General features: G+C 41.3%; 1 protein-coding gene and 1 long non-coding RNA gene across 2 annotated transcripts in view; one reads left to right on the forward strand and one right to left on the reverse strand.

Moving 5' to 3' along the window:
• The window catches only part of Rspo3 (R-spondin 3), an 84,980-nt gene extending 84,350 nt beyond the window's left edge, over positions 1 to 630 (reverse strand). Inside the window, exon 1 of the mRNA XM_021651461.2 lies at positions 1 to 630. Coding sequence (XP_021507136.1) covers positions 1 to 97 — 97 coding nt within the window. The 5' untranslated portion in view covers positions 98 to 630.
• The window catches only part of LOC132649460 (uncharacterized), a 27,976-nt gene continuing 4,835 nt past the window's right edge, over positions 289 to 23,429 (forward strand). Inside the window, exons 1-3 of the long non-coding RNA XR_009587904.1 lie at positions 289 to 399; positions 12,791 to 13,024; positions 13,160 to 13,228. This is a non-coding gene — a long non-coding RNA (uncharacterized LOC132649460). The remainder of the gene's footprint in view (positions 400 to 12,790; positions 13,025 to 13,159; positions 13,229 to 23,429) is intronic.

The raw sequence follows: 23,429 nt of genomic DNA on the forward strand, positions 1-23,429 counted from the left end.
TTCTTCGCTGGCGCCTTCCCCGGGAGGCGTTTTGGCTGCCGATGTATTCCATAAAGTTCAAAATGATAAAAAACCAAGAAATCAGTCGCAAGTGCATAGTAACCCAGTAATGTTTCCCTTCTTTCTCTCCTTTTTCTTTTGACTGTTAGTTGTATTGAATGTTCTTTTAAGGAAGTATGTGTGTGGTGGATGTTAAGCGAGTCTATACGGAGCTTTGAAGAACCAGAGCAGCCGGACTTCTCCACTGAGATCCAACAGGCGTGCTGGGATGGCAAGCGAAGCGGGACGCGTGGACAGGGAAACCAACAATTGCATTCTCAAATTGTCCGAACACAGCCGGCTGCTCTAGGGTGGCTGTCATCGCCGCGAGCGAAGGTTGGAGGAGCCTCCTAGGCGCAGGTTAGCTCTCTCGGTTGCGCGGCAGCTGCGGGGCGGGATCCCGGCTAGCAGTGGCCCTTGGGGCTCAGTGGCTGCCGCGACTGCGGCAGTGGCTGGTACCCCGGGAGCGCAGGGGAGCGGACGCCGTGGGTACCGCGGCCATGGCCAAGGGGCGCTGGAGAGACCTGAGCTGCTTCTGGCGTTCCCAAGCAGGAGCCGCTCCAATGTTGGGCAGGGCTGGGAGCACCCCATACGGGAGGAGGGGAGAGGGAGGAGGGGGGAGAGGGGAGGGGGGAGAGGAGAGGAGGGGGGAGGAGGGGGAAAGCGGGATGGCTGCGGGGGGGCGGGGGTAGCTCGGGGGCGGGGAAGGAAACTGCCGGAGCAACAACCCCGAGCGACCTCAATAACTTTCAATTTCAAGAGGGAAAGAGGGAGCTGGAAAAGTACAGGCGTTGCGATTTGGCAGAGGGATGGGAAGAGGCGCCTAAGGGGTCCTGGGTCTGCGGCGGAGCATCTCTGGACAGTGCAAAGACCGCGGGGAGAATGGGAGGAGGGTTTGGGGAGGCTCTCGAAGGGACAATTCGGACCCTGCGAGGTGGGCGCACCGGGGCTGGGTGCACCCGCCCGGGGCTTCTGATCCAGCTGTACCAAGTACCCCAGCCACAATGCCTCTGTTGTCCCTTGCCTCTGGCAGGGCTCACCACAGTTTAGTGGCCATGTTCTGGAGGCTATTTAGAGACCCTACCTCACTCCGACAACTGATCCTGGGCAACCCAGTCCCTCTAGTCCCTAGTTTCCCGGGGATTCTGGCTACAGATTCCTTCTCAATTCTTCTTAGTCTTTCTGGGTGTTTCTCTGTTGCTTTCTCCCTCACCTTCAACCCCAAACACCGTTTCAGTGAAAGTGGCTGTGGCTGGATGCTGGGCGGGTGGTCGCAGGGATATTAATAGGGTTTTCCCTTCAACTTGAAGGTGTTTCAGCTGATCTCAAGGGGAAGGACCCAGAGGTGTGTGGGCTTGGGACCTTCCGGATGGAAAAGCTGTTGTACTGAGGCTTTCTTACAAAGCCAGCCTTTGCTGTGGCTCCGGAAGGTCCCTCCTCACAGGCACTTCCCCCAGTAGTCAGCTAACCTCTTGGGTGCTCTGTCTTGTCTTCTAATGTTCTTGAGAGGATCTGTTGTACATTTTGGCTTCTCATCTGGGTGACTGGAAATACTGTGTGGAAAGACTTGCCCCCATTTGGGGGAAATGCAGAAAGGTCCATTGTTTTTCCTTTCTTTTTCTTTTGCTTCTATTTCCCCGAGCAATTGGGTTGGGGGTGGAGGGCTCTTGGCAGTAGCAGGGGAAACCAGGTTCCCAGGCCAAACACCACCAGGGAAGAGACCAGGCCTTGACATGTTATCCACTGTTGGGCTTCCTACCTCTTCCTCAGTAGCACAAGCCCATGTAGTTACTGGAGTATTTTGTGGAAGGTCACAAGCCTCAAAGAGATTTTTAATGTAAACCTGTCCTAAGGGTACTTAACAGTTTTGGAAAGGGTTCTTCTACAGTACCAAAGCTTTATATAACGTGGGATTGCAAGCAGGCCACTTGGAAACCAAGTAAGAGTTGCAGGATTGCCTTCAATTTTTGCGTCGATAAATTAGAGGAGAAGCAAAGGTCATAGCCCCTACTTGTCTCATTTTGTAGTCTTTCAATGCACCGTAGGTTAGGGATCTTCAAAGTCTTTTACCTGTCTGTTCCACACCCCAAGATTGGGAATGAGGAGATGAAATGACATGGGCACAAGTCAGGGAACTTCAAACAGGTATTGTTTGCAAAATTTTAAGACCCAGAATCTGGGAGGCTGGCTTTTTGCTGCTAAGTCATAATTAAATGTCTGTTATTTTGCCTATTTGTATTAGAAGTTTGAAAACAGGCATAACATCCTATCACTATAACAAATGAAAAAAGTAGTAACCCCGTCAAGAGTATGATTTGGTTTTACTTGTTTTTAAGAATTCCCATTTACCACACACTTCCTTTTTCTGTGATAAAACTGGTTTCTGGTCATCTCACAGGTAGTAGGAGCTGCATGAGATGTGCACACACACACACACACACACACACACAGAGAGAGAGAGAGAGAGAGAGAGAGAGAGAGAGAGACCAAGGAACCAGGGAGGGAGGAAGGGAAGGAGAACACACACCCTCCTTCTGTTGTATAATGTCTACTGATAAATGACAGCTGTTCACTCTGAAGTAGAGAAGGTGCAGATGCCCACCCCATTCCAATAATGACTATCTGGTAAAGAAGCCACTGTATTTCCCTGTGCCTGTCCCCATCAGCGTTTTTGTTCCTACTTGCTTAATACCCCAGATCCAGAATATCTGCATCCTAAAATGAGGAGGATTTAAAAGCTATGGGAGGTTCCCTTTGAAAAGGGCTCCAGAGACTGTCTTTCTAATCCAGGATACTTGAGCCGGATAGGATGAGATTGCAGAAGGCATATAAAAAAGCAATTTGGTGAAAAAGTTCAGGGAAATGAGTATGCAGACAGACACTCACTTTTCTCCTCACCGTGAGCTGTGCAGACATATGCTCCTAGGATGTAAGTAAATAAACAACCCCAGTGAGCAGCTAAGGTTCTTGGGCCATCCCAGAAAAGAAGTGTTAGAGGACACAGTGGGCAGGAAAAGCTTGTCAAGGAACAAGCAGCATTCAGAGGAAACATAAGGAAAACATTAAAGAAATGGGTAGACCATTCTTTCTCTCCTAACGCTCTGCTTTAGAATAAGTTCTTTTTCTTTTTGGTCCATGTTACCTTAGTATTAAGTGTGTGTTTACTTGACAGGCTGAGTCTTACATTCCCTCAGCTGTCCCAGAAGCTTACAGAACGCATGCCGTGGACTATTTTGTGCAATAAAGTACCCAGCTTTCCAATTCAGTAAAGGAAATAATGCTTCTAGAAGCTGACATTGCCTCACAGAACTTCAGACTAAAGCAATGTAGAAGCCATGGGTGCAGCAGAGTTGGATATTTTCTTCTGATTGTAACATTTGTCACATTGAACTGGGAATTAAGAGTTGGAGACTCAGGACAAGAGAGTAGTGTGGGTTTGGAATAAACATGGGGAGATAAACATCCAGAATCTGACTGCAATTTCTCAGCTTCCCTTTCTGTCTCCCCCAATCAGGCAAGGACAACAGTACAAGTTATTTTTATCCACTGCAGCAGTGGCAGTTTAAGTAACAAAAATGATTGTCAAACTGTTGAATCCATACAGCAAATATGTGGAAGGGATCTTGCTCCAGAAAGAGAGAGAGCAAACCTAAGAGTCTGGAATGGGGTCATTATGCCACAGAACTAATATGCAGATTCAGGAACAGCTCTGTTCTCCAGTTGCCCAGATCTGGATGCCTGTGAATGGGTAAATTAAACAGTGTGCTTCTGGGTCTATGTGTCTAATGTAGCCAGAAGCTGTCTCATGGAGCCGATAGATCATTTAAAAGCCATTGAAATTAGTCAATGGAGTCTAACCACTATTTTACAACTAGATAGAATTATTAGGCCAACTTACGAAGTGATCCAATGGTGTACAGCAGTAAGAAAATGAAAACCTAGAGTAGGTAGAGGATTGTCTGTCAACAGTTAAGAATGTTTCTCTTCCAGATAAAGTTGTGGGACATTTATAACATTGTGTTGAATACCGTCTGGTGGTTCTTATTTTAAAACTAATTTTTCTCATGCCATCGTTTAACTGAATACCCAACAGTATTCACTATAAAGAATGTAAGATCATAGCAACTCAGAAAAATTTGCTTGATTCAAGGGCTTTTACTTTTGAGAAACTTTGTGTTGTAATAAGAAGGTGCAGGTTTAGAAATCTGGGTTAGTAGTTAGTCCTGGCTCTGTATTTTTATTGTATCCCAGGTTTCTCGATTGAAGAATGAAGAAATTCAACCAAGTGATTCCTAAAGGCTCCTAATGCAGTGAAAATAATGGTAATACCTTCCCAAAAAGAGACAGGCTTGTGTTTCCAAATGTTGAAGCTATTTCTAGATGTATGACATCACAGTTCGCACTTACAGAGTTGTGTTTAATTGAATAGGTCCAGATTTAGAAATCGGCTTTTGAATGCGTCACTCTGCTGGAAAAGCCTACCCCCTTACAAGAATCCTAAACTATCCAGTCTATGGAAGATAAATCCAGGGCTAGTTTACTCTCTCTGTATCTGTAGACTTTGGGATTCCAAGCAAGTGCACATTTAACTCCCAAATTCTGGGCACACTCCTAGAGAAAGCAGAGATTGGGACTCCTCCATCTCGTGGATACAATTATCCATTTTAGTTTGACTAGGAGAATCCTACAAGGGGAAAACACCACTCATGGGAGTAGGGCTTTTCTTTTAATTTCATGTCTCTTTACTTTTTCAGAGAAAAGACAGAAAGAAAGCTTCATATTTTTTTTCCAATTTGCGTCTCTCTTTTCATAAGGATGTATATCTGTGTTTCCTTTGTCCCTGGAGACTCTTCAGAAGATTCATAGTAAAGTTTGAGGGACTGCACCCACATTTAGGCTGAGGAAAGCTATCAAAGACATGAAAGTATGACATTTGGAAGACAATAGGAGAGGGACGTTAATAAGAAGATGTTATACTGGCAGATATGACCTCAAAACAGGACTCAGAGCACATTATTTCTAGGATGAGATATCTGGGACCAGAAAAAAAAGTTACATGTGCCCAAGCTTATTCAGAAAATATCATTAATATTTAACATTACCTCTAGGTCTGATTTTGCTTCCATCTTTGTCCCCCAGGAAGTCAACTATTTTGATCTAAGTTGCCAGAGCCTTTCCTGCTGGTTTCCAGTTAAATCAGTGTATGGGAGCAAAGATTGTTTCTGCTCTCTCTCTCTTGGTTTTTGCATCATTCTGGATGTAGGTGTATCCTGTTGAGGGTAGGTATAGCTTTAAGGAACAGTGCCTTTCCCATGACTTCAGCTAGTTATGAATTGGATTTTAGTACCATAATTTTAATATCCCCTTTCCATTCTGGAGATGCCTCCTGAGTCCCTAAGAGACACGTAATTGTTAAGACTTAAACCTAGGCTGTCTGTTTCAAAAAAAGACCCCTGTGCCCATTTTTTGTTTGTTTGTTTGTTTTTGGTTCTGTTGCTTTTCTTGTGGAACTCCTGTCATCTCCAGGTCTTTCATCTCTCCCTTCCTTAATATGATTCCCTGCACTCTGATACTCCAACCAAGGACCATGCATGGAGATAACCTAGAATCTATGGCAGCTCAATCTCCAAGTGGGTGCCCTAGTAAGGGAAACAGGGCTGTCTCTGACATGAACTCAGTGGCTGGCTCTTTGATCACCTCCCCCTAAGGGGGAAGCAGCCTTACCAGGCCACAGAGGAAGACAATGCAGCCAGTCTTGATGAAACCTGATAGGCTATGGTTAGATGGGAGGGCAGGAGGACCGCCCCTATCAATGGACTGGGGGAGGGGCATAGGAGGAGAAGATAGAGGGCAAGATTGGGCAGGGACAAGGGAGGGGGCTACAGCTGGGATACAAAGTGAATGGATTGTAATAAATAATAATAAAAATTAAAGAAGATAAAAACAACAACAACATCAAAACACTAGGCTGTCTGGATGAAAGCCCTGGCTTTCACTACCATCTCATCCCACCTCTCCAGAGGAACACATGCTTATTAAAACTGAGTTATCCATAGTCATGGTAGTATACCCGTTAACTCCAGTGCAGTGGAGACAGAAACTGGAGTATCTTGACAAATTTGAGGCCAGCCTGGTCTACATAGTGAGTTCCAGGATTAGGACAGGGAGGGAGGGAAATCTTGTAAGGTAACAAAATGGGCAGGCAGCAGACTTCAGAACAATGATGTCATGGGTTCAATCATGTGTGAATTCCAGAATCACAATGGCCATAGCAAAGCAGAATTCATGTTCTAAATTACAGCCAGGAGATGGGAAACAAGGGGACAAACAGGAAGAGAAAGAGCAAAGCAGCCAGGAAACAGGCACAGCAAAAAGTGAAAGCTGATGTTGGTTTGGAGACATGTTTTCACTAGGGCTCTCTTTACTTATTATTTCCTGCTAGGCTAACAACATCTCTACCAGTGAGTAAGGGTACCTTATGTGAAAGAGCTGGTAGCTTTGTCAATCAGCCAGCCACTTATCTCTTCTTTGTCTTCTGTGGGTGACTCCAGTTTAGACATCAAAGGTGAGTTTCTCTGTATCTACCTTTAGGCAGCAATATTGAAGGGATGACATTACAGGAATTCAGTGTCTCTGACTGAAAGCCATGTCGGAGTTTATGATGAAAACTCATCAGCACACCATGCATTTACATAGCTACTTTTTTGTCACCTAGTTATTTTTCTTTCAGCATTAACTGAACATGTAGCAAACAGCATCTAGGTCCTAGAGCCACACAACTGAAAAGATTAAGACTCTGTCCTCATGGAAATTGCCTTCAGTGAGGGAGGCAGACAGATAAATCATTAAACCTTCCATGTGATAAGTGCTAAGTGATAAGAACTATGCATAGATATGCTATGAGAAAGAAAATAGTGGAAAGAGGGACAATGTCTGTGGGTGATGCAGTATTTGGCATATGGTTGATGAATCCTACTGTTAGGTATTGAAGGGTCCCTCCTTCTGTGTTAGACTAACTTTGATTCTGTGGTGGAGGGAAAACACTTCTTTTTCCTTATTTTAAGGCAGACAGTGGCTACGGTTGGCTGCCTGTTTGCAAGGGAGGCAGCCATACTCGACTGGTGTCATCAACCCTCCTCCAGCCATTCATTGTGTTGTGTTGACTGTGTGGGAGGACTGTTAATGGCTGATACCTGGTGATGGGGTCTATGTAGGTTAATGATTTGACCAGCTTACTATAGCTAGGGCAGAGTCCTATCATGTGAAAAAAAAATGACATTTCATCCTTCCTATTCCCTAGCAGTGTTTGAAGGAATTTAGATTAATTGGGAAACAACCCAAGAAGGTGTTGGCCTTCTTGGGGACCTAATTGTTCCTATTCGTATTTTCTACTCTTCTACACAACTTCTCTTGTTACCCATGACATGGTGTTTCCAGCCAGGGTACATCCATTTTCAAAAGTTTGGCCTGCTTCGTCTCATCCGTTTAGTTTTTCAGCCTTCTGCATACCATACCATAAGTTCCAGGCTTTGCAACTCCACGCTTACTCTTATTAGTGATAAGGGCTGGCTTACTCTTTCTTTCTTCTCTTCTTTCCATCCATACAATATTTTTTTTTTCTAGAAGCACATCCTGATTTCTCATTGATCTGTGAGATGCGTCCATTATGCAGAATGAACAAGGGTGGTGCTTTGTTGGCTTGTGCTCTCTGAACGCTAGTCCATCTGTCACATTTACCTACTTGGTTCGTAGCATTCTGTGTTTATCAACAAAATTTACTCAGTAATATTTGTTGAGAAGAGAGAGGGAGCAAAGGCTTTTCCTCCCAGGGAGCTCATGTCAGTCATACATTGCTGTACAACAAACAACACCCAAGCCGGAGTGAATTAAATGCCAGCTATTTATGGCTTCCCACAACCTTGTGGGTGAACCAGCTACCCGCTGACCTCCCATGGGCTCCTTCCTCAGTGTGCAGCATCAGCTTACATGTCAGTGAAGAAGGGAAGAGGGCAGGCCTCTTTTTACCAGACATTTCTTCGTCTTCAGAGTACAGGCTCTTTGGGTTCTAGAACTAGGTGCAGAGAAGTTTCAGGGGATGTCCTTTAATTTCACTGTCATTACAGTTTTGATTTTGGTTCAAACACATTAGAGGACCAGCCTAAATTCCAAGGTTTACCCAGTAGACTACAACCTTTGATGAGATGAGCTGCAAAGGATTGCAGGCTAGCTTTAATACAACACAGAGCTAATGAACATACCAATGCTTTCACAAGGTCACGCTTTGAGTGTTTTGACTAATCAGAAAAATTAATATTAAGTACTGAAGTTTGCCACACACTTTATTTGATCACCTACAGAGTACTTTCATTGTCTAGATTTGTTCTTTTTTGTATCTTTTTTGTATTTTTATTTGTATTTTTAATTAATTTTTTATTTTTTAACATTAATTACATTTTATTCCTTTGCATCCCAGCTGTAGCCCCCCTCTCATTCCCTCCCAATTGCACCCTAGATTCATTCTTATTTTGGATTGAGTTTCAGTTCTACACTCAAGGCCTTAGAACATAGAATTACTTTTCCCTTTTGGGTTTCAGGTTCCCAAGCAAAAGAAACTATCGTTTCTTTTGGAAATTTTGGAACTCCGAGGGAAAGCTCTTTAGCGAAGTCTCATCTTGGAGGAAGTTGTAAAGGTTTTCCTATAGAATTTCTTAGCTTGTGCTTTCTTTTCTTTTCTCTTTCCTTGAAAGCTAGGTTGGTAAAGGTGACAGAGAAAGTCCCCTGTGGGAAGGAGCCTCAGTGTAAATGCCTTCTTGCCAGGCACACTTCCTTTGCTAAGAGTCTACCAAGAGTCAATGTCAGAACTAGCACTGTGCTGCATAGAAATATTCCAATTACATTCTGTAACCGTGAGATTTAGTGAAATAAGGAAGGGTCACTTTTCTCAGTAATAATAGATTTACCATAAGGATTTAGGAATGAAGACAAGGGAAACAATGGCTTTACTCCCTCAGTACTGCTTGACTCTCTGACTTGAGAGTCACATGTCTCTTCGCATGACTGCATGGTGAAGTTCATTACTGCGGTATTAGTATGCAACACTGATTGTATTGTTCACCATCCTGAGGTAGTGGAACCTGGGAGATGGGAGCCTAAAAATAGGCAGGCTAAAGTCTCATGCAATAGCCCAGATCATCAGACAATTTATACCTGAGGGGTAAGAAAAGTCATCTAAATATATTCACAAGGACATACTGCACATGGCAAAAACATGTTTTTCTGTGGAGGCTTATAAACTTGCTCCTATCTGCTACACCTGAGAGGGGCCCAACAGCACATTTCAAGAACAATTGCCTGTCTTTTGAAGAAACTGAGGTCACAAGACTTTTGTCTAGTTGTCTTGGCATTTTCTCACAAGCACTCCTAATTCCCCATGCATGACTCCATTCATGGACCCTGTTCCAACAATGGATAATGTGGTTTCTTCCACCTTTTAACAGGATGCATAGTTTTATGGTTTGAATATGGTATGCCATCCAAAATTCATGTATAGGACACTTAGTACTCATTGTAGCAATGTTGAAAGATGGTGGGCTTTCAAGAGATAATTGGGTCCTGGGGGATTCAAGCATATGAAGGATTAAATGTAGTTACCGTAAGACTGGGTCAATTATTGTGAGAAACAGTTGTTACAAGGTGAGCCTGGCATCTCCCCTTGATCTGTCTTATATATGGATTCCCTTTTCTTCCCCTTATGGCTTTTCAGCTACAATACGATACAACACAATGGCCCCTGCCATGAGCCACAAAGAATGACAGGGATATGCTCACATACGTCTCTAACCATGAGCTAAAAGAACCATTTTCTCTTCCTGCAGAAAGACCTCTCAGCATTCTTAGTCACCATATTTCTTTGTTCAGGGCTACAGACCCATGCGCCTTTGCCCTTCCATGTTAGCATGCCTGTTGGTGGGCTCCTAGTTCAGATCTTTGTTAGGTAGCCATGCTGATGAGACTTTATGGGTGCAGCTTTTCTGACATTTCTAGGAGATGAAATCTTACCGTAAAATTCCAGTTCCTTTGGCTCTGACAATTTTTCACTCTCTCTTTTGCAATGAATCTTGAACCATAGGAGCAGGAGCTGTATGGCAGACATGTTAGTTTTGGCTGGGCACCACCTACTTCCTTGTTCTCTGAATTGTGATCAACTGTGGTTTTCTGTAATGGTTTCTGGCTTGGGAAAAGGTAAAGAGAAGGAAGGAATGGGGAAGACAATGTAATTATATTTAAAATTTTTTAAAGTTAAAATATTTTCTCTTTATACATTTCCCAGTCTCAAGTATTTTGTTATAGAAACAGAAAATAGAGTAAAACATGTGGTTCTATGGCCTGAATATTCTCCTTTCCATTAGTATGTTGAAACTTAATTCCCAAGTAATAATAATAAAGGTGGGTTTTCTTTTGGGAGGTAATTAAGTCATGAGAGTGCTACCTTCATAATTTGGACTAGTACCTTATAAAAAAGAAAGTCTAAATAGATATTTTGCCTGCCTATCTATGTAAGTACTCAGCCAGAAAGTGCCACTTTGCCATCTCATCTTGGAAGCAAAGGAAAAACCATCATCACAGGTCAACAATGCTGACTCCTTGATTTTGGACATCCCTCCTTCTAGAACTGTGTACAATGACTTCCTGTCTATAGATCATCAGTCTTTGGTGGTTAACCCAGAAAATCATAGCTGATCAAAATATAGAGAGTAAGCAGCAGTGAATGCTCAGTAGAAATGGGACACCTGCTCTTATCACCTCTCTCCAGCAAGGCTCAGGGACCATTGTGGAAGAGGAGATAGAAAGGCTCTAAGAGCCAGAGGATGGTGAAGACTAGGGCAAAGTCTTGTCTTCTTGATATGTCAGGACCATATCACTTATAAAACTTTGAGCTGTGGTTGCCTGCTCAAGACCCACATAAAACCAAGCCAGTCAACATTCTAGTACCAATGAGGGAACGGCTCAGGAGCCCTCACTCCTAGTTGGGGAGCTATTGAACAGTTGATAACTTCTGGGTAAGGGAGAGTCTATTTTCTCTAAGGACATGGCCCCTAGAAATTTAGCTATGAGCTAGTGCAGTGGTTCTCACTGTCCCAATGCTGTGACTGATTAATACATATCTTCATGTTGTGGTGACTTCCAACCATAAAGTTATTTCCACTACTACTTCATAACTGTAATTTTATCACCATTGAGAATCATAATATAAATATGTGTTTTCTGATGATGATGTTTAAGGGAACCCTGTGAAAAGGTCATACAGACTTAAAGGGGTCATGACCCACAGGTTCAGAACCACTGCTCCGGCTGGTGGCCCAACACTTACGGGTATACAGGCAGCATACACCTACTGAGGGCTATTAAAAAAAGAAGAACAACAAAATTTGAGAGGAGATGGTTGGGTAGGGTGAGAACCTGGGAGGAATTATGGGGAGAAAAGGGAAGTGATGGGAATTTTAATAAAAGCTCTGTATGAAATTCTCAAAGAATAAAAAGTATACTATAAAAATGCATTACCCATATTGAAGTATTTGGTTATAGCAGAAAGAGCAGAAACATAGGACACTTATATACAAGTCCAAACTAGCTTTTTAATAAATAACCTTGAGGATTTTTCTCCCAGGTAATTATAGGAACAGCTTACTCTTTTTCTCTCTCCTCCTGTGCGAGGGAATGTATATTTGTAGTTCCCTCTGTATTTTCATTACTAAAATTACTTTTAGTTGTCCATACATCATTTGAAATCATCACAAACAGAAATTTATGTTAAAAACAAAGAGTCCTAAGGAACTTAAGGGCACATACTTTATTTAAATACATCATGTTTCTTCTGAAAATATTTGACATTTGGTGGGGGCGAGAGGTCTAACTTATGCAGGGATTTATCAGATGTTTTTGAGAGCTACGACTAACACAGAGCCAGCTAACAGTTGCTGTCTCCCAGGAGGTTGGAGCGGACTGTGACATGAATAAAGTAGCGCACACTCCTCAGTGCTAGGATGTAAAAGGAAGAGCACGATGGCATTTTTGCATCTTGACCAATTCTTTCTAAAATCATCAAAATTGCTACCATGATTTGTATTTGTTAACAAGTATCTCAGAAAATTTTTGTTATCTACTATAATTGATTTTTAAATGGTTCCCCGAGGGAACAATCATTTCTAGCACGCAGATGTTTGACTGCATACTAATATCTCTATTACATTCTGTAAGAATGGCCCCAGTACTGAAAAAGAGTTTGCCTTATACTCTTGTGTAGATGTACTTTTGTCTCCTGAAGATCATGTTACCCTGCAACAACTCTTCCTGCTGAATCACAACCATTTATCCTTTGTAGGATAATGATCCAATAGACTATAGTGTCATTGCTTTGGTTTGAGTTTCGAAGCTACTTTTCTTGGACTTCTGGTAACAATAGTCTCATCACAGATTTTGTTTAGTGAAATAGTCACATTTCATACATACGTATGCAAATAGATTTATATGAGTATATGGGTAGATAGATAGATATAAGCTAAGTTGCCTAAATATACAATTTCACTAAAAAGCTCAGTGCGGCGAAGAATCAAGAATTCAAACCTGTCACTGTCAGAGGAGAGTAGAAGGGAAGACCTTTATAGATCTGGAGGGAGAAAGCAGAACACAGAACAGAGAAGGAAGATCCAAATCTCTTGACATTTAATCCTTCAATTTCACTTCCTCTCAGGAGTCAAGAATTACCACGTACACAAGGAACTTGGAATCGGACTTAAGAAGAGGCGCTGACATTTATTCTTGTGCTGGTGGGAGTTGATGCCTGTTTCAACCACAGAGTTTCTGGAGGCCAGACACTCTTCGTTTGGTATTGATGTGTGAGCGGAAGCACCAGAAGGGCTCTCCCTGTAACACTGGCTTGTGCATAGCTCAAGGCTGCCTCTAGCTCTCTGCTTTCTGGACACAGGTAGAGTTCACATTTCCCACACTTCTTTAGGCATGGGGTATAAATCGGGGGAAAAATGCGAACAAAACTGACATTAATTACTTTAAGATACATACTTGAAGAACCAGGATTGAATCTACTCCATTCTCTTTTCAGGGCTGCTGTGGTCATGGCAACACATAGGGAGCCTTCATGAGATGAGGTCCTTAATTGGGCAGATTGCGGGTAAGAACCACCGTTGTGTGGTCACTGAGATGCTGACATTTCCCTTGTCAGGTTTGGAGACCCTCATTCAGAATAGGCTCCAGAATATACAAGCCAATACCTATGCAGTGTGTGAGTAAATAAAACTCTAAAAACAAGGAAATGATAATTTAAAGAATAAATTCAAAATGTCCCATTAACATAGGGGAAACACTGACTGAAAAGTCAAGAAGCTGAATTCTTTAAAGTAAATAGATTCACTGCTGTCGAATTACAAGGTAGTAGAGGTCATCTCATGTATTTTCTTTTATGTCTAGTGTGTTTTTGCTTTGCTGTTGTTTTTGTTTGTTGCTATTATTGTTATGTATCCTTTGTAGCCAAGGTTAGCCATGATCTCCTCCTTCCCTTGCCTCATTCTTACCCCCACTAAGCTCTGAGAATATTGATTTGTGTTACCACAGCTAGCCTGTCTATCATTAAATAATCATTTTCTGTGTTATGCAGTTTCCACTACTTTAATGAAATACTGGAAACAGGCCACTTTATAAAAATCAGAGGTTCGTATGGCTCCCAGCATCAGCTTGACTGGCAGGAGCATGCAAAAGCGAGTGGTGAGAGTGATTCGAGGACTAGGTTTGGGCTTCTAACAACTTTGTGTTCTTTAGAGAGCGTAGAGCCCCCAAGATGACTACCATAATCACTTCCAATGATCCAAGGACCTCCCCACCTCTTCACATTGGTGTCATTCAAGGGAACAAAGCACACTGTAAATTGATATGCCCGTGGTTTAGAGAACAAGCAGAATCCGGGAGAGAGAAATTAACCTACTCTTTCTCACTTGGCAAGTACTTCAGTCTCGTATACATCTCCTTACTTTGGATGCTGTGTTATTGATATAATTTCAGAGTTCTACTTTACCAGCTCTGCAGGGCTTTCCTAATCTTTCACAAGGGTTCTCTGTGAAGGCTCTGCCAATTCATAGGAGCTGGAAGGCAATAGAAGACATGTTTGCAACCTGAACTGCGGAGGAAGACTTGAAAGACCAATGCCATGGTGCTTCTAATGAGTTTGTGCTGAGAGAATTTTGATTCTCCTCTAGAATGCTTCCAAAATAAAAGGAAATTCAGGTCCTTTGAATGGCAAATCATGCCACCACAAGGCTTCTCCGATGAGCTGAAGTTCCAAAAGAGAGCCAGGTGTGGTGACTCAGCTCTTGGGGGTGGGGAGATGTTTAGAAATTTGAGGTCAGCCTGGTCTACAAACAGTTAGGGTTGCATACTGAGACCCTGTCTAGAGCAGAAGGTATTGGAGGAGACCATTTAGCCATTTCACACCTGTCACATTATTTTGAATATGGGCACTAATATCTAAACGATTATGTGATTCTGTTGACATGGCCTTGGCAAGATTAAGTCTCTTTGCAGCTAGAGTGCTGCGTACCACACCAGGGACTGGAATGCTGTTCCATCCAGGGTGTGATGGCTCCTCAGCTTTAGAAGTTTATTAATATGCTGCTACTGCATCTCTGGTGTCTGAGAGGGATTCACTCCTTTATCAACTCATCTTTTCATTCCCATTGCTCTAATCTTTCTATACTACAGGGCTATTTTTGACCCCACTCTTGGTTTCTGCTGTTCGATTGAATGAAGAACTCTTCATATACCTTAAAACAACTAGGACCTTGTCAGTTTTCTTGGGGTGAACACTTTAATTCTAGTTCTCTTTAATGATTGTTTACTGGCACTCATACCCTCTCCATTTGTGAAGTCTATGGTCAGGTGACTTCTGAATTTAATTGAGAAAAGGCTGTATTTGTACATGCAGCTTAGTAACTAAAGGCTGTATTTGTTTTTATAACTAAGAAAATCCATATGAATTTGCTTCACAGGCTGATTCTGTTTTTATTTTTCAGCTGAACTTAATAAAAAACCTACTCAAAAAAATAAAGCATTGTGTTTATATATTATTTATTTTTGTATTGCTAAATTTATTCATTTATGTTGTAAATTACTCTGAGGAATAAAAGCCACTTGGTTCTATGTCTACACTTCCCACCAGTGAGCAAGCTGAGTGCTTGCTAAAAGGATCATAAGCGTAAAAATATTAACCGCGAGAATGACAGCAGCTTAAATAAAGAACACAGGCTTTCAGATGCTTACAACTTATCTATAAGGATGTTTTTAGAAGTTAACAATAAGTACATCCTTCTGTATCAACTACTTATGTCTGAAAGAAAAGGGGCTCTTCAACTATGAGAGAAATTGAGCAGAATTAAGTCAGTAAAACTAAGGCCCCCATCTCTAATGCCTTAAATATTAAATTAGATTCTGAACCATTAAGACCACATCTGATGGCAGTTTTGCAAAAAGACAGTTCAGATGTTGAATGCATTACTTTTCAAGGGAAGACTTGCACAGCAATTCTTCTTTTCTCCTCCAAAATCAACTGGGGAGCCACTCTCTGCATAGGACCCCCAGTTTCTGAGGGTGCATATCCTAGACCATGATTGGCATGCCATCAGAATTACATTCATTTACCTACTCTGTAGATTTGCAGGTTATTTTCTAATTTCTCATTTGTGCTAGGCATCTTATTCATCATCAGACTCTACAACTTATAAATCGTGTGTGTGTGTGTGTGTGTGTGTGTGTGTGTGTGTGTGTGTGTAAAAGGAATGGAGGTTAGAGGAGGCAGTAGCTTCAGTTTAGGCTCCATTCCCAAGCACTCTGTTTAATAGATTTTTATAGGTGGTACAAGGATCAGTAGGACCAATAATAACTGGAAACGTGTTAGAGCCATGGACTCTCAGGCTCTGCCATAGCCCTGCTAAAAATCATTATCTACCCAGCCATTTTAACCCTTTCCCCCAGGGTTTATATGAGACTTTAAGGATCTCTGTGTTGACACATCACTACCCGAGGGCGTGGAAAAGCACCAAGAAAGAACTCAGGTTCGACGTAATTAAGTCGGAGCTGGTGAATGAGGAGTAGGTGTCTGTGTGATTGAAATGCTCCTCAGGAGATCTGAGTGTGCGGCAGGATTGGGACTCATTGCTTTGTCCATGCTCAAATGGACCTAAAGGCAAGAGTCACTTAAAGCTCTTGTTAAATGAGAAAGAAAAAACAAAATCAGAGTCTATGTTACTGGAACCCCTGAATCCTGAGTCTGACTTTGCAGAGAAAGCTGTTGTCTGTGTATTTAGCCAACATCTCAGGTTGTTTCAATCTGGTGACCTTGAAGGGGGGCATCTCGTTCTGTGTCCTCACAGTCTTCATCAGGAGACAAAAGGTGAAGAGGAAGACATGCAAAGGAGAGAATGTGATCCGAGATAAAGATTCCAAAATACCTGATAGACAGAGGCAGATGAGGAGGCGGGGCTCCAATCAGCAAAGTCACTGGCTCATTATCAAGAACTGCTGAGACACCCAGAGGAGCACAGAATCCTAGAGGCTCTCCTTGTTTGGAAAAGGGCTGCTGGAAGGATGCCTTTAAAATGTGATAGGCAGCCCTCGGGTGGAATAGTCTTAATCAGAACTATCAATGAGGTCTTATGATTCAGTACACAGGGACAGAGAAGCTGTTCTTCAGCCCATGGGCTGCTAAGTTTTAGGTTTATTTCATTTTCATATGATCGTCAGTACAAGAAATATCCACTCTAAGAACACAAAGTTTCTTTATGTGACTCAAGTATCTCCGTATAAAAGTAAGTGGACCATATGGCAAGGTGTTACAGAGAGAGGACATTTCCGAGTACAGCTTCTGAAGAGTTTGTTGTTTTATTTTCTGTGGGGAGAAGCTCAGGGTTTGCATGTGCAACAAGTATACAGCAACAGAGAGCACAGATGGAGGGACAAATGAGAGACTCAGGCAGGAAGTGCTGAGGAGTTGAGCGCCCTGATTGCTTATGGATGGTTCTCTGAGCTCCCCTCAGAAACCTTGGCCCGCGGGAGCCAGGGGCCACTTTTCTATTTCATCTCCAATGCTCAGCTATAACTTCAATGGTTATTTAACTCCTGGATCCTACAGAAACACATACCACACAAATCAATAGTCCTTAGATACCTTTGGTACTTAACTTAAAGGAACTTCCAGGCTCCAATGAGTAAGCTTATCTAGCTTGAATATCTACAGAAACTACAAGACCTCAAGATAATTAGCCTTTGTAAGAAGCAGCCAAACTGAACATTTGGCTGATAACTGTTGTCCTGCCTTCTCATTCTAGCAAGGGCTTGTGATTTCCCAACAAAGGCGGTGGAGTTGCAAAACAGCAGGACTTTGCTACAGTTAGTAATTAATGAGGTGCTAAAAGTGCCTGAGCAGAGGCTCCCAGACTCAGTGTGTGACTCAAAGGGATAAGAAGCACCCAGCCTTTCAAACAAGTGTCAGTTAAATAAACAGAGAGTCAAGCGAGTCCGGTCTGTGGAATGGGAGATGGCCTACTGCTATCAGAAGACATCACAAGACTGTGTAATACAATGTTAGAAAGATTAGTCACTATATTTTGCAAGTTGTGAAAAACTGGATTTTTTTTTCTTCCCTCAGTTCTTTAGAAGGTCGTAATTATCTGCCTTCAGTATTCAGGAGAGTCAAAATGAACTCCCAACCCACCCTGGTGTTCAAATAAATAACCGATCTGTTAGAGTTTCCCACCAGCATGACTTTGCTCTATTCCTTTAATGTATATTAATCAATCAAGTTAATTATTAATATTAGTAGACAAGCCAAAGTACTTTATTTATCAACTAATAGCTGAGGACCCAGAGACTATCATGAGCTTTCTTTGCTGGAAGAACATTATCGAGAAAGAATGACACAAGATGACATGCTTATTTGTTTTTTGGGTTTTTTTTTTGGCCAAAAATAAAAGTGTAGTTTTTGTTTGTTTGTTTGTTTGTTTTTAGAGAAAAAGAATTTTGAATAAATTCAGATGACTGTTATTATTCACACTAGATTTTATAGTTTCTGTTCTCTTGTTATTTATACATTTCTTTATGTAATTGAATTTTGTTGCTGTCTGTGTTTGTCTGTAATTGTAATAAGGTCTACTATTGTAATATCAATAACTTTCTTCAAAATGACTACTTTATATAAATGTATATATCACTATAAAGTATTATTTATTGTATGCACATATTTATTTATAGGCTTCCTAATGTGATGGGAAAGCAAAAGTAGTTTAATGAAATTGATTACATAGCATGGAGTCCTGTTATAGATTATTAAACATATTTCTGTTTTAAATGATGTGTGGTATATCTGCTTCAGGGTCACTGAAAAAATGTTCACGTTTAACAAATGTACTGAGATTTAACATGCAAAGCAAATGAAAAACACTTTTAAATACATTCTAGTGTTAAAGTTTGTGAGAATTAAGTAACTCCCCATTGTATTCCTTCCCAATATGGAACTAATACAAGCATTCTTGCCATTAAAAAAAAAAAAAACCTTGACATTTATACATTTACAAGTGTATATGTGTGCTTTCTGGATACAAGAACTGAGTCTTATAGAATTGGGTTAGTACATTTCAAATTGGAGAAATAAATCCTTCATGATGATAGGTTTATCTGATTTGAGAGAATTTATTAAATATGAGCTGATAACAGAAACTAGAGGTCTCATGCTAAAGCTATTATTGTGAATTTGGAATTTTAAGACTTTAAATCACACAGGCAGTCATTAATGACCTTACTCCAGAGATCTCTGGTGCTGGCACTGGTATGTGAATGAAACAGAGATTTAAATCACTTGAGCTCTACCCGTTAAGAAAGACCTTGTTGCTTTGCCTTTGCTTCTATTTGCTTTTTGTTTGGAGGGAGGATAGATTTAACACATGAACCTTCCATTTTTTTTTTTTTAAGCATGTGCATTGAAAAAAGATTTTACTGATGAAGTCTTTTCCTTCAACATGCTCTAGAGGGAGTCAAATCTAAGAAAGTTATGTTTGAGACATTTCGAGTACTCTTGGCTCTTTCTATAAATTCCTTTCCTTGATGACAATCTGCTTTGACTCTCTCAGTTAATAAAGGCTGAGGCCAGGACTCGCTTCGAATCTGGAACTCATGAGGCCAAGGGAGAGGCAAATTCCTGTGTGAATCAATTATCATCTCACAGAGAGTGTACCCTGTCCCTGTCTCACACTGCTTGGATCATCTTGTGGACCAATACGCACTTTGGCATGAATGGAGAGAGAGTGATGGGCAGGATGCAGATGAAGAGAGCATTAATGGGAGAGGGGAAAACTCAGTCCTTCCAAACTGGAATGATAAATTTGGAAAAACTCTTAACCTTGTTAAAATTCAATTCTTCAGCTCTGCTAAATGGAAGGTTGAGTTACGTCTCTGGCCTGAATTTTATGATATGATTTCTAGAGAGGAAGATTTCAACATTTGTTCTTTTTATTGCACTATTAATTTCACTTGGTATCCTATCAGCTTCTATGCACAGCTGTAGAAATCATGTGTAGCTCCCAGGCCCGGCTCAGAGATTATTCTATGGACGTAAATCCTGTCCTTCCTCCATGCTACAGGAGTCATTTTTGCTTCTTTAAGTTTCACCTGAAGTTTGCTCTTATTTTACTCTCACCATTATCACCTCTCACCTGCACCACAGGTATTTTCTTAGACATTTTACACCTCAACAAAATGTTCAAGGACCAGAAGTACAGAAATGACGTGATTAGAACTTTACACTGTTCGTGCCCTAGAACATGAATTGTTTGTGGTAGATGTTGAATAAAGGTTTATTTAGAAACTGAAAAAGGAATGCTTCTGAGGTAAGAACACTGAGTTTCTAAAATGTATTTAATTATGAATGGAGTCTTTTTAGTCAGTACATGGATTGCAGTTCCTCAAGCTTCAGTGAAGCGTTTAAGAGGACATCATTTTCGGAAATTTCCTCTCTAAGAATTGAGAAAGAAAAAATTACTTGGTATTTTTCCCACTTATTGTTTAAGAGCTCATGTAGTTTCAATGTTCTGTGCTCATCTGCTGATGTATACCCAAAGTTGATTTTGATTGAATGCTTTTAGAGACCTGTATAACGTGCTTATTTAGTCAGTCTCCTGTAGCCTTTGGAGAGCAGGAGTAACCAGCATTTTGCCTACCCAGTGCCATCTTACTTCTATATCACAAAGGGGCCAAGTTCTCAACTGTAACTAATCGTGGCATCAGAGCTTCTCACACCTAGGGCAGTGTGTGAGTTTGGATTCTTCTGCAGGATCTAATCCACTATGTGGGGTTTTCTGATATCACGCTTTCTTGCTGCTGCAACTATTCTTTTATTTCTATCATTGCTTCTTCTGTGATGTAGAAATTTATTCAGTATGTGCACAAGTGGTTTTAATGGACTCTCCCTGTCCCTTCCCTTTATCAACAGATAGGATTTTTAGCAGAGGAAAGGGTGGAGCTTGTCTTTTGAGGGCTCCAGTTATAAGGTCAAGGTGCTGAGAAGTGACTGTTGCATGCTCTATCCTAAATGTGATATTTTTATCAACAACCCTACCAGAGGCTGAGGGAACACTGAGAAACAAGAGAAGAATGTAAGAGCTGAAAGGCAGAGGGAGGACAATACCATGAAATGATGTTTTTGGGGATGTTTCTCACAGCAGTTCAAGGGGGCCAGTTTTAACCGAAGAGCTATCAGTACATGGATGGCTTTTGAGGAAGGAGGGTCATTTTTGTCTGGGTCATGGCTTCTAGTATGTTTCCCGTCCTCTGAGGATGGAGCGTTCCTTGTGATTTACACTGACTTTTTCTCCTTTGGGAACAGCTGTCCTGGTTTTGCATCTACCAGAACCCTACTCAGATGTTTTAATTTGCCCACTCCTCTGTTTCTCTCCTAAGCTACAGAATCACTGGGGAAAGAAGACCTACTGCCATCTGAAAATATGCCTGAAAACTTAGAGCTGTCAACCAGCGAGTATGAAGTATCAAAAAGATTGATTTAACATGAAAGGGCAAGTAGAAATATGAGAGAGAAGGACAAAAGTTACTTGCCAGGAGGAGCTTTGCTTGGGGCCATGGCAGCCTGGGTTGTCATTCTTCTCCATCCCTTGGACATACAAAGCAACATTCAAGGCCACTTTTATCTCCATCATCACCTGTCTTGCTCACTGTCTCTCCCTTTCTGGCATTCTGTTGAACCGAGTACTGTTTAGTAAGATTATCTCACAGAGGTTTTGTGAGGACTAGTTGACCCCACTGTTGTAGAATGATGATGTTTTTAATATAAGAATTGAATTATTAATGTGACAGAAAACAAAACCTAATTTGCTTCTGATAACAAGTAGTCATTATGGAAAAACTGACATGATTTGGATAATTGTCACCCTCTGTGACTTTCAGACCTAAGTTTCTGCACCATCTTTGGGATCTTTTTCACAGTTTGAGGTGTACCTCTAAATGACAGAGAAAGTAAAGGTGATGTGACAGAACTAAAAGGTTTTAATACAGTCTGCTCTTTTCTGGTTTTTCCTCATGGCTTTAAAGTTGACCTGAACCATAGGCCGATTTATTTTGCTACTGAAATTATTTTATGTGTGTTACTTCTAGGCCTTTTGTCTGTGATCAAGTGCAAATGTTGTAAGATATAGGTATCATCAAAACCTAAAACCTCTCCCACCTTTTATCCTCCCTTTCTTTTTTTTATCCTTCATTTTCTTTTCACCATTTTTATTATAATTTCTGTGAATTAACTGACTAGTGTGCAAATCCTCTTGTTGGCCTCTAAATGGATAATTAATAATACCAGTGCATGAGTAACTTCAAATAGAGACACTAATGTCATAAAAATTATTTTTGGCATATAGAATTGAACACACCACACCTACCACAAATATTTAGAGCCAGTTCTCAAAAATTACCTAAGGAAAAAATTTTGTCATAAGGATCATAGTGAGCTATAGACCTATGAGCCTAGAACCATGTAAAATTGTTCTATTACCTTTATCTCATGTATTGTATTTGTCATCCCTGTTTTAAGTGTTCTCTGGCACAGTTCTTATCAAGGGTAGATACAAGTAAGCAAAAAGTAAGTAATCATCTTCATTTTAATTGCAAAGTTTCCAAAGGACATACAGAAACATCACAGATGCTGAAGACAAGCATTCATTTCAAAAATGTGAGAAGGCTGACCATTGCATTAGGCAACAGAAAAAAGTTTGGGTCAGACACAAAAGTGGATATGATCTTCTAGGCTTGCTCCCAAACGACCTTCTGCTGCTGGCTAGGCCACGTATCCCAAAGATCACCACAAACTGTTAAAGCAGAGTAAGTATCCTGAGGTCAAGATTTTACACATTCGGCTGTGCGGGACATTTCACATTGAAACTGTGGTATTCCAGCAGTTTCCCCTCTAGGCCCATAAAACAAAAAAAACAAAACAAAACAAACAAGCAAAACAGTTTGTTCAACTTTAAGAGTCCTCACAGTTTTTCATTTCCAACTTTATTCTGAAGTCCAAAGTTCATAGTCTCTTCTGAGACTCAGAAAGCAATTCTTTAACTGTGAGCCCTTATTTAAATAACAACAAACAACAAACAAATTGGGTTCCTCCAACACACAGTAGCATAAAGAGTCGAGTCCTTTTCAATAAGTGAGAAACAGAAGTACAGCATTTAAAGAGAAAGCCAAAGGGGAAAAAAAAATTCACCAGGAAACATTTCCTGACTGTAGATGTCTGTCATCTGGGAAACGTGGTGATATTGTGTGCATTCTGGTGGCCCTGCCACTGTGGCCCTTTTTAATGAAGCACATAGCTTTCCCCTCAGGCCAGCTCCTCTTCTCGGAATGGTTATCACTCCAAGATCTCCACTGCAATTTAAATCTTCAGCTGCACAGCTTCACACAGCACTCACTTCTGGAGCTACATGCCTGCTACCTAGCCCCGGAAACAGATTGCCACACCTAATAACCTTTTCACGGATATCTTGGTAAAAGCCTTGATGGCCTGGTCACTCTTATACTTTCTATACTATAAAAGAGCCCTACTTGGGTGATGCCACAATCTACTGCTAAGCTTGAATGTGCCTGTCCTGCTCAGAGCACAGCAACAGCACCTCAGTGCTGCAGGGCTAAATCCTAGAAAGCTTTTCCTTAAGTTACCAGTGGGAAGCCCAGAGAACACTCTCTTCTAATGGGAGTAACCCACACTTCTATATGGGGGACCTTGACTGTATGCCCCAAATTTTCCTCTGCTAAATGTATCAATTTTGAACCCAGTC

The sequence above is a fragment of the Meriones unguiculatus genome, chromosome 20, assembly GCF_030254825.1.
Source record: "Meriones unguiculatus strain TT.TT164.6M chromosome 20, Bangor_MerUng_6.1, whole genome shotgun sequence".
In the NCBI taxonomy this organism is placed as follows: domain Eukaryota; kingdom Metazoa; phylum Chordata; class Mammalia; order Rodentia; family Muridae; genus Meriones; species Meriones unguiculatus.